The sequence below is a fragment of the Ostrinia furnacalis genome, unplaced genomic scaffold (genome assembly GCF_004193835.3).
Source record: "Ostrinia furnacalis isolate ACB-3 unplaced genomic scaffold, ASM419383v2 OfSCF3837, whole genome shotgun sequence".
Lineage (NCBI taxonomy): Eukaryota > Metazoa > Arthropoda > Insecta > Lepidoptera > Crambidae > Ostrinia > Ostrinia furnacalis.
Window position 1 is genome coordinate 438,845 of NW_021134076.1, and position 19,151 is coordinate 457,995.

General features: G+C 35.9%; 1 protein-coding gene across 1 annotated transcript in view; it reads left to right on the top strand.

Annotated features, from left to right (window-relative positions):
• The window catches only part of Traf4 (TNF receptor associated factor 4), a 110,782-nt gene that overhangs the window by 18,437 nt on the left and 73,194 nt on the right, over positions 1–19,151 (top strand). The window contains exon 2 of the mRNA XM_028312210.1: positions 8,964–9,015. Within this exon, the coding sequence (XP_028168011.1) occupies positions 8,964–9,015 (52 nt within the window). The remainder of the gene's footprint in view (positions 1–8,963; positions 9,016–19,151) is intronic.

The window sequence follows — 19,151 nt, forward strand, 5'->3', positions numbered from 1 at the left end:
GGGAAGCTCCTGGATGCGGGTAGCGCAGAACTGGTCTTTGTATAAATATTTTGGAAAGGCCTTTGCTCAGTAATGGACATCAGCTGAAAACAAAATTGGCTGAAGCAACAACTACAAGTAGCAACTAGCACTAGACCCTCATCATTAAGCTAGATAGCTGGCGACAATTTTTTTGTGATGCAGAAACACGATCCCAATCCGGCAAAATTCAATTGAGGTTTTAGCCTCCCTAACCTGCAGTGTGAGACTAAATAACCGAATGATGATGATGCATGCGAGAAAAATTTTTACGAATGCCTATCCTATATTGTGAAAATTCATTACAAAATTACAGTTATGGTTGGACTGGGTCTTAAATTCTTAACAAAGGGGTGTCCAGGTTCAGTGTTTTAAGCATGTTATCCAATGCATTACACCCAGCAGCATAAGTCGTAAATGCACTCGCTCCCGCGGCTCATTAGCGCTACATTGTTTACCCGCGCCTGCGCAGCTTCTGTGTCAATGAGATGCAGCCTGCATTATGTATTTGACTGCTTGCGACACGCCTTAGCGCAAACGGGGAATATGTAGAAGGCTCAAGGCATGGACTCTTGCTTGAGGTATGGACGACATATTAAGCTAAACACAGTGGGCTCTTATCTCGTTATCATACAGGCTATTTTGCATCAGAAATGTCTGATGTACTGTCAAGAGTAGGAACAGTCCCTGTTCGTTGAAATGAAGAAAGTGTATCCCAGTGGCGGCGTAGCATGGGTTGGGCGTAGCATGGGTTGGTACCCGGGGCGATAACAGCCTCCCCCCCCCCGTCACAAGTTCTATGATCTATAATAATGGCACCCCCTGGTACCTTCCCAGGATTTTGGGGTTACCTACCAATTCGAAGATTGAAAGACAATCACCCCCCCACTCCCCGTATCATGACATAGACCGCAGATTTGCCATGCAGATGTGCCAGTAAGTACTAATCTGCGCGACCTGTGTCACCCCCTGATGCTTGGCACCCGGGGCGGTTGACTGGTGTATCCATACCTTCTTTGCCATCTTTTTTAATAAGAGGTCGGAAGTTTTTTTATATTTTGTCATATTTTCTGCTTATTCCATAAGTTTACTGATAAACATTTATCTTGTTTTCATATAAACTAATTACATTTTTAGGTAGGTAATAAATATAAAAACTATTTTGATTTGATTTGGTTTGATTTATAAAGGAATTAAAATGGTGTCCACTCAGTTTGAAACACTGCGAAAGGTCTAACTAATTGCGAGCTTGCTCCATCTTATTCTATTTGTTTCTATGTGTAGGTTTTTATAGTAACCCTTTATGGTATACTAAAGTATATTTTATAGTATACGTTTCGACCTGAAATTGAGTAATGGCTGTTTTGAAATGCCCTTAGATTTATCTTTTGTAAGAGGAAGTAAAACGTCTTGACGAATTGGCGATTATGGTAGAGATAATTTTATCTGACTCGTGGGCTCTATGTGTAACGGAATATAAAATAATGAAAGAAATTATAGAACTACACTTACTTAGTACTTACAAGTAACTGTTGGTGACTGTGATGGACTTTAACAGATATTTATTTTTATGGTAGAGTCAAGTTCGAAACTTTGCGCTCATTTGTTTTGATTGATGTTGACTCATATTGATTGATAGATAACGTAATGTGAATAATGTAGTACATATATATTTTAGGTATTAAGTAAATAGGCATCTGTGAGATTTTTTTACTTATTTTGTTCTTTATTATGTAGATTTAACTTGACTGACCTAAACTTACATACCATACATGTGAGTCACACATCACATTCAACAAGGAAATTGTCCCTACTCACATTTATGAAATGGATCAAGAAAAGGCGTCTGAATCTCGAAAATTCTCCCACTGTCTTAAGGTTGGCAACGTGGTCGAATTACTTGGCAAAAGGTAAAAAATAATGGTGTTGCCGGACGAAGCCGCTTTGTCCGGAATTGGACGGGTTTCTGCTTCCTCGCAATCAAATTAATGTACTACATGCAAGTAATGGGATACCTTGGAACGGCGCAGGGTTTACACCTTAGGTGACAGATTGTGGTGAGGCAAGGAATCGATTTGTTGTCGGTCTGTTTTTCTGTGTTCTCAGGCAAACAATCCACTGATCTTACTAGCTTTTAGAGTTGCGGTGGTGGGAACAAGAGGTAGGATAAGTCCCGTGTGTCATATTTGTATGAAAATCAAGAGCTATCTCAGATTGAATTTGAAATTGATATGAGAATTATAAACGACACAAGAGTGTTCAAAACAGAACTTATAGAATGCCTATTTCATCAGTTTTTTTTTGTCAAGTCGAGTGCGAGTAGTAGCGCTTTTTGAAATAATTAAACTGTCCATAAGATTTGAAATTAATCCGAATGGTAAGTAGGTACATGGTTGGTTCAAAAACCGACAAATACTTGAAATTCACTGTAAGCCCAACAGTCGAACGAATTCGAAACAGTATTTTATCCTTCGTTTCAAAATATCAACTATCGCAGCTTAAGATTTGAAACAGTTATCTATCTGCCATCGTCTGCCGATCACTGCCAACCCTAGAGCAATGATAGCACTTGGCTGCGCGCGCGGTTTCCCATCGGTATGGCTTACAGCTTTCTTTATTTTGAGTCCGACATGAGCATCGGCCGGCTCGGGTGACGACAGGTCTAGCCGGGTGTAATGTAATAGGGCCGAGATTAGTACTGGTGTGGATACTAGAAAAACTATAGATAAGGGTTCCTTACATTTTAGTGGAAGATATTAGGACTTCAACATAATAGTATGGTGGACAGACGACGTCATAAAGGTAGCAGGAAGGCGCTGGATGCAGGCCGCTACCAACCGGTCAATCTGGAAGTCATTGGAGGAGGCCTATGTTCAGCAGTGGAGGTTCTATGGCTGAAATGATGATGATGATGAGGTATATTCATCTCCACACATATAAAAGAGTTCAATGTTCTCAAGTGTCAAAACACAAAGTTCAGTGTTGAGCAAAAGAAGTAGACCAATCAACTTTTAAAGACTGTTGGAAGCCAGTTTGTCAAAAGTAGGTAAGTATACCAGAATCACTTACTAAGTAGTGATATGCTAGCTAGAAAATACATCGATATTGTCTTACAATAAGACGAAGGCTGGGTTACGGGCAAAGTTAGGTGGTCCAACTCAGCCTAAGTAAAATATGACATTTCGGTGGTTTCTAGAAACCTGCATGCCCAAGCCTTTTTACCCGATTGCGCCAGAAGGAGAGTTATGTTTGTATTTATTACCTCATACAGCCATATACTGGAGGGTAACTCACGAACCAATAAACCGGACACCCCGTCATTAAATTAATTAAGAATTATAATTTATACATCGCCATATTGAGCAATCCATCCAACAACATTGTTCACAGCCTGTTAACCGGAGTAATGAACTGCACATATTATTATCTGCATTTACATATACTACATATTAAATTATTTAACAGGTTGCTAATGGTGTGCGGTTACGTGATCCGATGAGATTGTTTGGTTTAATCCATGGTTTTGAATATTGATGGGGGAATATGGATTAGGAAGATGAAGAGATGAAAATCCACGCAATTTATGCACATGTCGTGGCAGCTTTTAACTAAGTCTATACTATAAACATTGATTAAGAATTCGATGTATCTTTCCATTTCATTGTATAATATGTCCTTCTTCTTTCTTCTTTTCATGTCGACAACAAACCTACACAGTGTCAGCCCAAAACTCCGCCACAAGAGTGGCGTTGTCAGCAGCACTCATCAAATCCTCCTGAGTGCAGGTGCTCGGGCACTTAGGGCACGACATCAGGTGCTTCATCGACTTAGAAGTACCTAAATTAATACCTGGTTTAAGGGTAAGACAGATAAAAGCTTTTTATCCAGTAACCTTGGGTTCGAAGCTTAACATGTCCTGACTATAATAGAAACAACGACGCAAAGTAATTTAAAAATAATGTGTGAAAGATAGCTTTAAATCAAAACCAGGAGCTTTAGCTCCAAACCTTGAAAAAACAGTCACGTGACCTTTAACTATTTTGGAATCTGATTTTATTTCATGGAAATCACAACAATATTCTTATAATATTAGTAGAGACAGTTTTCAGAATACAATGCACCGTCAACGGGATATAGCGTGACTCTACAATGGCGTAAGAAAATTTCCATTGCAAATTGTTACACATTATTACATGCATTAACTATATCAGTTTCTGAGTTCGCAAAAAGTTAACAAACAGTTAAATAACGCCTTACGGCACGTTAAACCGCGCTAACTGTCGGTTAGCACGAGCACATAAATAAAGTCACTCGGACTCACTGAAAGACCGACTGTTTTTAGCTATAGATGAAGATTATGTCATTAGGCGGTAAATCACTTTAGCTAATAATTAAACAGCAATTGTCTTTTTTACATGTTTGGAGTCATAACGAGTATTGGCCAAATCATTAATTTGCTTACTTACTTACAAGTTTATTCTGTCTGTCTATCTATTATAAGAGGGCGTGCTCCTGCAGTCAAGGCAAGACCTGATTAAGAATAACTATCTAAAAAGTGACTCATATCTAAGCAGTTCAATAAAGATACGTTTCAATAAACACAACCCGTTTAACAAACAGAAAAAATTGTTGTAAGATTTTGACTCTCATCAAAGGCTTTATTTGGGAATGGGTACTTTTACCTACATCATCAAGACCAATCTCCTTTATCAAAATGGATTCAACTGTGAGGAACGGACAAACTATTACTTTAGTTGCTAAGAAAGCCATCTCAGACAAGGATTTCAGAAACTTGAATCAATACTCATTTAGTTTCCAATCTTCGCCATATTTGCAGAGGTGAACGCACTCATTTAGGCGCATCGCTAAAACGCGCCTTTCCATATAAATATAATGTTATAAATAAGTGTAAGTTATGATATCTAGAAGGTAAAATTTCCAAGATTTTGTAATTTTATATATGAGCTAATTTTACAAAGTTAAAGACCGCCGATGAATAGAATAGAATAGAATAGAAATCATTTATTTGCGTATTATTGTTAGTGAATGTTTGAGGGTTTTATTGTTAGTGAAAATAACTATGTATTTAAAATAATTATGTACCTATTAGATTAAATTAATTCTCAACGCCTACGAGTATAGGTACTGATTTAACAATCAGCTCTACGCACGCGCTGGAACTTCGAATTATCGTTAACCGATCAACTTACAATTAGATATTTATCTCAACATTAAATACTAAATACAGCTTATTACGCTGACCGATAAATCTTCTGCGTTCACGAGCCATTGGTCCGATTACAGCGTTTATTAAACAAAACGCTCGTCCGGAAACATCGCGAGCGTCGCGCGACAAAAACGCTCGGCGTGCGCACCGAGCGTCGCGATGCGCAGTTGTTTTCTAAGCCGCGCCGACTAATTATGTATTATTGAAGATGGCGCTGGAAATATGGAAAGAGTGATGTGATTTCTAGATGTGTTCTGTATAATTTTGGAGTGTTTTAAAAGTTGTGTTTCGGCAGTTAGAGGAATAGCCGATTGACAATTGGAAGTGAGCTACTTTTCAGCCTGATCATCAATCACTTTTCGTCTAGTTAGCGCACGCCAAGAGCTTTTCCTTTGCGGGTAAAAAATGCATTAATGTATGTTAAATGTTTGCTATTGCATTGTAAAGAATTAGATTATGTAATAGGTTCCCTTTTCCTGAAAGCTCAATATGGTGGTGGTGAAAAAAGAAATGGCTCTACGGATTACTTGTATAAATAGTATCTTCCGTTTTTACTTTGTTTAGGCTTGGTATTGTTTAATGACTAAGTTTAATTTGCTGTCAATAAATTAATTTTATCGGATTCGATTTAATTTCAATACAGAACTCTACCAACAAACCTACATTGTAGTAAACCACAAAAACATTGCATCTTAATTCGCAGATAATCGCCGCTCGTACGGTACACTCGTTAACGAAAGGCGTTAAAACACTAAATTAGTAATCATTTATGCTAATTTGAAATCTAGATGAGCGCATTTGCGGCTTCGACACTCTATGGTCATTAGTCAATGTATTTTTATTTAAAAAATGAGTGCATTTACAATTAAAATCATACACACTTTCCATACATACTTGGTAATAAATCTGTTAGAGACTCTGCATGTTTTTCATTTTTTTAATTGATTTTCATTCCTCAATTAATTTCGTTTCCATTTTGATAGAAACGCTGAGCGCATGTATTTTTATTTTATCTATTTTCTTCGTTAAGTAATTCATTTTCAATATTGTGAAAGTGTAAACGAAAATTTTTCACACAATCACCACTTAATGGGAGTTTTTTTGTTGATTCTTCGCGTTGCTACGGTACATGAATCATTGCATAGAAAACATGAACGTCATTAAAATGCTATATTAACTCTGTCGATGCGGATGTCGTTGTAGAATCTTAGCGATGTCACAAATTAAGGATTAGCGATCTTAAATATTCAAGAAACGCTGCGCGGACGGACGTCAGACTGCGCGTGCGTTCCGGTGGTGTGTCGGATAATTGTACTCATAAATAGTGATGCGACGATGTGCCAATTGAGGAAATGTATCGATTGTGATTACCAATATTTGTGTCTATAGAAATATTAACAATATCATTAGCTCTACTTAATAAATATGGCTATTCCAACGACGCTGCTAAAATAATTACTTATTGTTAATTTAAATGTCTGAGAAGCAAACATTATACACACACACACGTAATATTATGTTATAGTTACGGGCTTGATTTTTTCAAAATTATTTATTGTCGAACGGGGTTAATAACTTCTGTCGCAAAATTATTTACTAAGTTTCCTCTATGTTTTCTGCGTTTTTCTAATGTTNATAATGTTAGTTCGACTAACTTAATCAATTATTTTTCCATCATTCTTAATATTTAGTTATAACCCATAAAACGTATTTTACTATCGATTATCAACTGTAAGTTTTTTTATCGATACCGCACTTTCCATCCCTATTCACAAATCGAACTGTCGTGAACAAAACTCGAAATGGATAATTGTGGGTTACTCACCTCTCCATCTTGCCTTCATGGATTAAGGTAATTGAGGGTAGCTAATTGAGATTACATTTGGTTTGCGATTGTGGGACTTGGTAACAGCCAAAGGCTTTCAGAATTAGCTAGTAGAACTTAAAATTTGTTCTGGTGGAAAATTACATTATAAGTACATATTTTATCTTCAAAACAAAAAAAATCTATTTAAATAAGCATGACACACTCGTAGGTGTAAGCAGGTAAGTGTTTAAAAATATAGAGTACTTTTTAAATGCGCGTTTATGACCTGAAAAACCTGACAGAAATGAGTCTCAAAAGAAGTGTCGGTGGCAATTTTGATAAAATCTGTATCTGATTTAAGATTTACCTTTACAAAATCCAAAATAAAAAGAAACATTACTATACTGACTGCGACTGTACTTTTATCAAATCATAACTCGATGATAAAGCGCGATTGTAAACGCATATGAAAGCATTATGATGATGTTACTCTTAATTGTGCAGTTATCAGATTTCAGATAAGAACGTACCCAATGCAATAAAATGCGGCAAATTCACTGCACAGACTGCACTCGTACTTTTAATTGAGCGAATAGGTACTGACACATACAGAGTGTCTCAAAATTAGCACGTCACACTAGCAAATGTGCCTAAGTCGCATCGAACCAGCCTATATGTCCATAGTAAACTTTTATAAGTTTCCAGATATGACAAATTTTAGTTATAGAAAAGTTTGATGAGATAATATGACTGTCAATACTTGTAAAAATTGATTTCATAGACTTGTTCGAAGTCAAACTCTAGTACCTCTGGTGTCAGGGTGACGTGCTGAGTTTGAGACTAATTTTGTTGTCTTTTCCGTCAGATCATATTCATGCGAAAAATTCTAGTAATATAATTTCAGGTCAGGTCTTAATTTCTAGTGTATATTTATTATATTACTAGCTTTCCGCCCGCGGCTTCGCCCGCGTGGAATTTTGTCTGTCACAGAAAAACTTTATCGCGCGCGTCCCTGTTTCAAAAACCGGGATAAAAACTATCCTATGTTCTTTCCCGGGACTCAAACTATCTCTATGCCAAATTTCATCAAAATCGGTTGCGAGGTTTAAGCGGGAAAGCGTAACAGACAGACAGACAGACAGAGTTACTTTCGCATTTATAATATTAGTTGGGACTAGCCGTGCCCGCGACTTCGTACGCGTGAAAACCCGTTTTCGCTACATTTTTCGTTGTTGCTCTGCTTCTATTGATCATAGCGGGATGTTGTATAGCCTATAGCCTTCCTCGATAAATGGGCTATCTTACACTGAAATAATCTTTCAAATCGGACCAGTAGTTCCGGAGATTAGCGCGTTCAAGTAAACAAACAGACAAACTCTTCAGCTTTATAATAGTAGTATAAAATAATATTACTAGTTTTGTTGTTTCTGTGACGACTATGTATTTTCTAGTCAGAAATGCACCTACTGCATACATTTGTATTACGATTTGCATGCAATCAGATTTATGAGCTGCTAATGACGTGCTTATTCGACGTGTGATTAATGACAATGCGTAAATATAAAAATTGCAGTTGTTTAGCGATACATTAAATTTCATTCAACGCGGTTGCGTGAGGGGTAGGCATATTATGTACCAATGTGTTAATTATTATTGACATGAAGAAATAAGTGGTATTAATTAATTATTTCATTATTCTACGGAAAGTCAAACAGTCTTTCTGTATTTTTTTTATTGGAACTCACTTAAAATATTACTTTTCTTAATAAAAGTAAATACACTTTAAAATAAAACCTAAACTCGGGAGCATTAACTTTAGGGGCTGATTTTATTATATTGCCTGATTAAAATATATGTTAAGTTAATTGCAAAAGTCAATGTTTTAATTAATTTATGTTTTCTTTGTTCTAGCGAGGGGTTGTTCACGTGCCCTGTAAATGCTTCACCTGTGGATTACGCAAAGGTAAGATTTTACTTAATTAGTTAAAATTGCTTTTAATTATTAATTATTATACATGCCGTCTGTATGTAAAATACGATTTAAATAATATAATTAAGCGAACATGTTTGACGAAAAATGATTAACATCTTTATTGGAATTATACATATTTCAAATTATTAAAACCACTTTATTAAAAGGTGTACAAAACATTATAAATAAACTTAAATCGCGTAATCACAAAAGAAAATTAAAGGGATATTCAATTTCTATATTAGACACATTTTTAGACGATACAATACATTTCGTAAAATTTTCCGTAACGCTTTTGTACACGAGTGTCCGTGCTTTAAGCACGCACGTGGGTGGTCGCCGGTAATAAAGTGGTTCAGCCAGCTGCCGCTAGATGGCGCTGCACGTCGCAAACGTAAAAGCTTGCGCCTGCGCAATAGTAAATAAAAGGCAGTGTGGCTTCCAGTTTTATGAATCGTAAAAGATTTTTATCTCAAATGAATGTTTCTTAAGCTCTAATTTTCCAAATGGTTAGCTACAAATGCTACCATTGCACATAATGAGTGTAGAAGTTGTAATGTAAATTAAAATTTCGTTAGACTTTTGAATGATAATTATTTTTTGACTAGATTTAATTATGTAAAGTACTAGATGCAGGTGTATAACTTTGTAGCCAAACTGCAATAATAAGGTTATTTTAATATCTCAGTGTTTGGCTAAAACTACAACCAGCAGTATGTACTTAGAAGTATGTAGTAGGTATGTGGAGCTATCATGTGTTAGTCGAATGTGTTACAATGTAACACAAAACTGTATTCCTATCAACATTGCGGAATTCCTGCACCAGCCCGTCCGCCCGCACGGTCCTAATTGAATTTGAGATCGACCGCGTGCGAACGGCGCGGGCGCAGCGTGTGAATTCGATTTATCTGCACTTGTCTACGAGGCGATCGACAGGAAATGAGTATATAGAGACACCCATTTACACGAGTCTCTAAATTCAATTGATGTTTTACCAACACATTTATTTAAATAACTACTTAAGTGACAAAAATAAAGCTCCACAGGGAAGTTATTATTATGTAATTTTAATATAAGTTATCCTTCATATTTTAAATGTACAAATATTATAAGTGCTAATAAAATGTATGTAGTTAAGAGTTGATCTAAACAACCTTGTGTCTAAAAACCGTGCACAAAATATGCAAATATTGCTCAATCCATTGCGTGCCACCTAAGTAGTCTATGACTCACACAGGATCGACCTTCCTAAGAATTCTCCGTAACAACAAATTATTGGTCCTTCGAGCCGGATCAGCGTGTAATATAGGCTTGAATTTACAAATTTGCTACAGCAACAACAAACATTTTGCACGCTTTTTGCAAGTAAGAAAATGATGTTGCAGATTTAAACGATTTACTAGTTAATTTGTCAATTAAAAATCAATAGTACCTTCTATACCAAAACATGGAGTTTTGGCACGCAAAGTGCGCGAACGCATTTCGATTTACCAACTACAATAAATGATTTCCATCATGCCAATATGAACTTTATTCGTAAGACATTAAGAGCTGTAGTGGATGTAAAAACACGAATGAAAGGTGTCACTCACCCCGCGGGACGACCTTGCAATGCTAACCGGTATCTCTGTCCTTGTTTTGCTTGTTCATGCTGTATTCCTGTCTCGCTCTAACATAACAATACTAGACTGTATCTGTTTCACTCTAACACTTTTGACTAGCGATCAAAAAGGACATTACTCATGTTAGTTCCGAAGTTCGCTACTAGATGGCGCCACGATAGGATTTGAAGTTAACATCTATCTCATTTTCTATATTAATAAGGCTAATCTAATAAGAACATTTTTAAATGAATTTTTATTGCTTGCCGAATCAAAATGTAGTATTGTTTAGTTTATCACTCGGAAAGTTCTTGCCAGACTTATAACATTAAAAGAGCCCGGTTTTTTGAAAAATAATCTGCATTTGAGCAACAGTATCTACAGAGTGGAATTTTGTAATGCCACCTAGAAACCATGAAATCATACAGTATTTTAATTATTTACAGAAAATTGTATGGTATGGTAGTGAATTTTCGAAAAATTTTCGGAAATCTTTGAATGCAGTTCTATTTCTTTTCAAAAATAAAGGAATGTTTTCTTTGAGTAGGTAAAATTTTCTATCTACAGTAGGTATTAAGAGTACTTTCCCTCCAGGTGGCATTACAAAATTCCACCCTGTATACTAAACAATTTCATAGGATTTAAATATGAGTTCAGCTTTACCGAAACTCTCCGAAAACGTACCTAAATTAGGTCTTCTGCAAACGCACAAAATATGAGGAAAGGAGAACTTGGCGTCGAATTGTATAGTTGTTATAAATACTATTTGAATTCCTAGTCAACCCTACAAATTTTAATTTTATAAAACTGTCCGTTAAGCTCTCTAGTGACAAGTCTTCGCGAGTGCGCGGGTGCAGGTCGTGAGAACCTGCACCAGACGGTGTCGTCTGTCGCTTTACTACAATGTTTAGATTAATGATTGTCACTCTTTAATCTGAGATAGCACAAGAATAAGTCAAGAATATAATGTAAAATTGTAATGTCAATAATTTTAACTGTAGAGGCTTGAAAAATTTCATTCACTTAGCTAACCAGCTTTGGAGAAATGTATTTAGTGATAGAGTCCTCTGTCTACGTATGCAAGTTGCAAGAAAGTTCATTACTTCCGTCTTGGCTTCATAATGCGGTTAATGAACACAATCTTAATTGAATCAAAGTTAATCTTTACAAGTAAAAGTAATTAATTTTTTGCTTTTACACGTCCTACATAAACTCTACCACTTCTTCAGGTCAATACATGTGCCAGTGCTGAAAAAAAGCAGCACTTTTATTATTTCATACCTTCATATGGTAATTTTGCTCATCATTATCTGATACTTATCAGAAACCTCCACTTAAAAGTAGGCTATAGTAGGTATCTGCCAAAGTAATTTTTAGAAAACTTTTTAGTCATACTTATTGTAAAAAGTTGTAATGCAGTTTAATGCAAACATCGTCTTTAGAACCACATTGACGATCGTTGGAGCACGTCATCATGTGTTCAACACATGTCAGGAATGGCTGCAGTCTTTTGTCTTTTTGACTCAATAGTGTGGTGATAATTAGTTTATGGCGGACCGTTGTTGTGAGAGAATGGGACGGCTGTTAAGTAGACATTTTTAACGCCCGTATTCACAAACATTACTACATATGAGGTCGCACCACAGAGCATGGAATCGTCGCGCGCCGTAGCGGGATTCCATGTTCTGTGGGTCGCACAGTGTGCGTTGACGCACAGGGTGACACACGAACCAATCACAAAGCTCTATTCAGCCCTGTGCGTTCGATTTGTTGCTTCACTTAAGCAAGCATCGTTTGTGAATACGGGCGTAAAAGTAGGTGCTTTTGACATTTTTATTTTAAGTCCGGAAGTTCAATAAGGCTTTAAACTTTTTGTAAACAAAGTCTTAACGATTATATTATTCATCATCATCATCATCATGTCAGCCATAGGACGTCCACTGCTGAACATATGCTTTCCACGATTGGTAGCGGCCTGCGTCCAGCGCTTCCCTGCTACCTTTACGATGTCGTCGGTCCACCTTGTAGGTGGACGTCCCACGCTGCGCCTTCCGGAACGCGGCCTCCATTCCAGAACCTTGCTGCCCCATCGGCCGTCAGTTCTGCACACTAAGTATGTGCCCTGCCCATTGCCACTTCAGCTTGCTAATCCGTCGGGCTATGTCAGCGATTATATTATTAATTATTTGTAATCCAAGAAAACTCTACATAAACATGAGTTTTGATCACGTATGCCTTTGTTTATCATAGGGTAGTAAATAACAACTGAATACCGAATTGAACAAATAAATACGAGAGTCATTAGCAGACTACGGTAACTGAGCAAATCAAAAACTACGAAGCTGTTTGACCATACGCCTAGAAAAAACATTCGTGAGTTTGATCAAGAGTTGAATTTCTAATCAAATAGTGCCTACTACATTGAACAGATGGTTTATTTTCAAAATCTGTATGTGTTATGTCAATATTATTTCATGCCCATACCTATTGCTCATTACGCCACATGACAATGTTTTATCCGTGATTATTCTTAATTCAATTACTTGTAGTAATTGCAAGTAATACTCGTATGTATTAATTGTTTTGGTAACACAAAATATTCACAAAACACATAAGTAATTCAATAAAAATATTTACAGACACGTAATGTAGGTAAAAAAACTTAAATTCGTATTATTCATTAATGCTGTGATTTTCTTATAATGGATAGGCCTACGGACTACAAATTCAAAGTAAGTAATCGTATAGTTCGAGGTAACTATAATTATAGGGATAGTCAAGTAATTCGATTAGGTACTCTGATGCTTAAACAATGTAAGTTTGAAATTCAACCCCTTTCCCATACAAAACATCAGAGGTCAAACTAAAGAAATTATAAATCCTGACAACATCACCACAATAGCCCACCAACAAAAGAACAATATGCATATAATATACTAGAAAAGGTCTCACGGACATCAAAACCGAATAACAGACAATCTTATGCAACTCGATCCCTCACAAAGGGAACTAGATTTGTAGGAAGGGAATAAAAAGGTTTACTACCCCTGAAGGGTTGAAAGAACGTAATGAGTCGGTAGTTCATCCCTTATCTGTCAACGATCCGTGAAAATGGTTTATGAATATGTTAAACTGGGTGAAAGAATAAAACATAGAGTTATAGTGGTGGACAATAAAAATTGTAAAACTGTTTATTAACTGTAACTGTGGGAAATTTGGGACTTTGGCTGTCTTCACCACCAATCCCTAATTTTTAAGTGACCACTATGGTAACACATTCAGGAATTTTGTTTTCATAGTGGTTACTTAAATATTAGGGATTGGTGGTGAAAACGGGCATCAGACACTTTCTTGTTTGGGTGGAGTACCTACGTGGGAAATTCCTGATCGTTAATATAATCAGTACAGCAAGATACCTACAGGGTTTGCTTATTATGGGGACTACTGCTTTCCTTAAACTTCTTTAACGATTCTACTTGTATACTCGTATGTTAAGAGTTATCTAAATAAATATGTTAATTTTGTTTGACGACATGTATTTTTTTAATTTTTTCTTTAAGGGTGATTAATTGTAACTAAACCAGCTGCAGCTATTACGCTTTTTCCGTTTGCCGGTTGAACTATCTTGTGACAGTAGGTGATTGACGCCTATTCAGGAGGGTAGATGGATTTTATTGGGATCCTGTTTCTCCTTTTTGTTTGGGTGGGAAAATAGCCAACGATTTTTACATAAAGTTTTATTTATTTATTTATATTCAATGCCAAAAATATTAACATTAGGCGAACTTAATGCCATAAGGCATTCTCATCCAGTTTACCTTCGGGTTATGCAGAAAAAATAGTTTGGTGGTATAACAAAAAAAAAATTAAATAAAATTCGTTCTTTCCTGGAGGTACGAGTATCTTACGATTTCCAACCATTTTTGAAATGGGTAGAGAAAAAAATATTTTTGTTACCAGCTTATAATAATTTAATATGCCTCTTGGCTATTTATATTGTAGGTCTCTACTCATGACTCACTAAATCTATCTTTTGTCACTCTCGCATTATAATCATTGACAAAAAGTAATGACGAATACCATTAAATTAAATAATTGGAATCATCGTCTGTGACAGGCATCTCTAACAAATGGTTGGCATCGCGTCGAACCATTCAAAGAATGGCTTATTATGGGACGTCATCGACAATGATCGCTATCATCATTATGACGAATTCAATCTGTTACGTTTAGAATTTGGATGATTTAATAACTCTATTTAGTGACATCTGCTTGTTATTTATTTGGAACATTATTTCACGATTGAGTTTAGTTGAGATTAATAGAGCAAAAAAAGGCAAATATACATAAACTGTTTATTATAAGTAATTTATAAAACTACTATGTCTCGATTCACAATAAAACTCATTAAGTAATTCGTAAAAACTTTGTTTGGCACCAAATCCTTTTGGTATTGCGAAAGTCTGGTGATCGGTTAACAACAGGTGACCTCACAAGCCCGTTTCCCCTATTTTTTTTTAATCAGCTTTTAAATACATATCCCATTATTTGTTTTATAGTTCTGTGTTTGGTTTTTCAGGTCTATTGACAGAGATCTATATCTACATCTTGTCTATGTACCACGAGTCATTCCAATTGTACCCTCCGAATCCCGTAGTTCACAGGACAGATGTAATCTTCTCAGCTATCCCTAACGAGTACCTTTCATAACGACGGCATATAAATTAAAGATTAATCTGGCAGCACCAGATCACTGACCTGCTTGAAAAGACCCAATTTAGGTATATTCAATAGAATAATGTCCTTTAATATTGAGTAGGGTCTGTATTTTGATGTAAAACAGTTGTAAACAAAGCCTTTGGGGACGTGAAGGAATGCGGTGAGGAATATTTTTTCGATTGAAGCGTTTGGGGAGTAGATTATTATGCGTAGTTTGAAGAATAAATTGTCATCAATCTTGACGACCTCGGAGGTTATGGGTTCCATTCCTAGGTGTATCATCACACAATATATAAATTGCTTTGTTCATTTGTTCCTAGTTTAGGCAGGACTTCATAGATTGGAATTACTGAAATTAACTGATGTCGGAAAAGTATTGAGTAGTTACTTATTGAGCCAATGCCACTCATAGAGTCAGACACTCATGTGAACTAAAGGTCTGAGAGAGCCTTTTTTGTCATTGTTTAGGCATACATAGTACTATTTTTCTTGGCGTCAATGGTGGTCTTCATGAACAAAAAGTGACATAATCAAACTTTGGTTGGTAAGCTGAAATATGTAGTCTGTCATATTCCTTTTCTTAGCGTCCATTGTTAGGTCCAGAGTCCAAAAATATTTATTCAATTCACAGTCACTAAAAAGCCACAACGATTGCGACATTTCCATTTCACACTCATTTGTAACTTCACATGTCATATTGCGCCAGAATAAATGTACCTGATAAGTATAACAAACGCTCCATCAAACGTATCAAGTATCAAGCTAAACGATTCACAGAAGCACAATAAAGTATATCTCACTGCATACTTAACTATACTTACATTAACGGTCATTTGTGTTTATCTGCTTTCTCACGTTTAGAGTTTTATTTGTCATGTGCAGGCGCATGTAGGGTGAAAGTCACATTGTCGGTGACCGTGGGCAAAGATAAAGTGGAGATAGAGGGTCTAGTTGGATAACTGGTTACATAAAATTATTCTGAAAGCGTAATGAAATAAAGTACATAATACTTATAGCTCAGTGTCCGCCACTTTCTAAATTGTCACAATATCAGGCAAGCTTCAATGATTTTTTTCACCATTTATGCAAATCATTTTATTGTTGGGGTGTTTAGACTGAAATGACCCTGGATAGCAGGGCAGACGTAGTTTTTGCTACATATTTCCTCAGAAAATAGTGGTAAAGTAGAAATATAGCTTAGACACTAAGAAAAATGATAATGACTTGATTTTACAGATTGGCGTAAAGGGTGGAAACTACCTCTAAAAAGTTTGGGAAGCTTATTAAACTAATTTTTCTGCATAACCTAAAGGTAAACTGGATGAGAATTCCTTATGGCATTAAGTTCGCCTAATGTTAATATTTTTGGCATTGAAGTATAAATAAATAAACACTGGCTCTGTATAATCTTCAGAGAATATAATCTTGTGCTTGAAGCTATACAGGACGCTTGTAGGCAGAAAATTGTAACTCTATTATTGGCTTACATTGTGTTTCTAGTCTATAAACTACGCATTTTCATCTATGTAATGATTCCCGGTGTCGGCTTAGAAGTAGACGGACAGACGTATCGACGGTGAATCATTGTAGTCATAGGTCACACGTCCGACTTCGTTTGGGACGGCAACGGGAGTGCCTCTCACGGTACTTTGTAAAATGTTTATCATTTATTACTATTATACGCTGAAATTGAGGTACAAATGAACAGAAATGTAGAGTCAATGAAATTTTCTTAAATACAAGAAATTAATAAAATTAAATATATCAAGATAAAGAATAAAGATATTTTTAAATAAGCTAACTAATTTATAAAAATCACGTAAATATAAAATACTGTTTACATAGGCTGTTAGTAACTTATGTGAGCTTAGTTCAGCGTTTGCTGAACTAAAAAGTTCTGCATTGTCACTACATAATATAAATATTTTAAAATATCAAATGTGTTTTAAAGAATAACCCTAATCACTAGACCGGGCGACTCAAACGTCTCCAATTATGACTATGGTCATTTTGACGCGTTCCAGCTCCGATGAGCGCCTAGTCGTAGTGCGTCTCACTGTGATTGATCGCGCTACATTAGGGCGACAATCTTTTGATATTAACTGGACATTAGAGTAACACCTTGTACTCGTACTAGCTATTCGTACGAACGAGTCCGATTACATCTGAAAATAAATTGTCTATTAAAATATAAGTTCCCTTATATTTTTTGGAGGAATGCTTATTGTCTGCAATGTATTACCAACTCTTAACACGAGTAAAGTTCTGTCCCAACAAAGTACAGGATACTTATTAATAAGCTGAAGAATTCTAACATAGATTTTTTTGCAGACGAAATTGGTACACCAATGGTCATTTAACGTCCCTTATTGGGGTCTCAAATTCTAAATGCTAGAACTGTAACTAAAATACCACTTTGAGAACATCACTCATTATTGGGTAAACACTGAAGAGTTTTCAGGAAAATCTACTTTGTTTATTTTATTTTATTTATTTAATAGGACAACCAACAGGATTATCCTCTTCGTATTTTGGTCACCCTACACCTGATGGTACATTATGTGACAATGTGATAGATTCTTTTAATATCCGAGCCTTTGTTTGCGTTTGATTGATATCTCCCAGGATTTATGTCCAGGTGTCCGTCTGTGACCTCCGTGGACTGTTTGGGATATTAATCCTTACTTTGATATGTATGATCTCGAATGTATAGGTTGGAGGTGGAAGAATTTGATGGGCATCGCCCTAAATCAAACTACGAGACCGATATTGTATGGTTTGGTCATTATAGTGTGGGCATTTGAAGTCGTAGAGAAAAATGACAGTGACAGAAACTATACTAATATTATAAAGCTGAAGATTTTGTTTGTGTGCTTGAACGCGCTAATCTCAAGAACTACTGGTCTGATTTGAAAAACATTTTGTGTTGGATAGCTCATTTATCGAGGCAAGCCTTAGGCTACATAACTTCACCTTACAGCCAATAGGGGCGGATCAGTAAAGAAAAATGTTGCCAAACAGGAAATTTCCATGCGTAAGGAGTCGCGCGCACAGCTAGTCTTCAATAATTAGTAAACTATTTCACGATCTCTTGTTATTGACTTTTAATGGTGTGACTGGACTCTAGATTTTTTGGATTCCATTCCTAGTTATTAGATAGATAGAAATACTAGCGTTTCCACAGTTAGGTTATGACATTGCAGACTTTATGATTATGTAGTGTTAATGACTGCCCATCCTTCTTGGACATGTTTAACTATTAAGTTTACAACCAATTAAATTAAAGCAATTTCCAAGGTACTTTGAATAATCATTAGTAGTAATTAAATTAGTCATTTGTTACTTAAATACATACTTTCCCATTTCGAAAATTATTAATGGTTTCACTAATTACTGTAAAAGCTCCCTAAAATATGACAGTAGAGTCACACAGGGTGACGGGCTTAAGTATACAACTTACTAACATCATTAATATAAATAAAATCAAGGAGTCAGTCAGATCTTAGAACAGATAATGTGCGTGACCTGCGCTGATCTTCGATTTTAGGGTTCCCCGATAAATGGTAGAACTAGTATTACGAGTTTATTATACTAGTACCTGTGCTAGTACTGTGAAGCTTAAACTTTAATCTTGAGTAAAAAGATACGCTGCCTTTTAGTGTCTACAGTAGGTTTCTTAAAGAAGCATATAGTGCCTAAAGACAATGTAACAGTGCCTGACTTTATAAAAAGAACTCTACAATAATTAACGCTTGTCACTGATTTTGTAATTGGATGGAGATAGGTAAGAAAAAAAATATGTAAAAG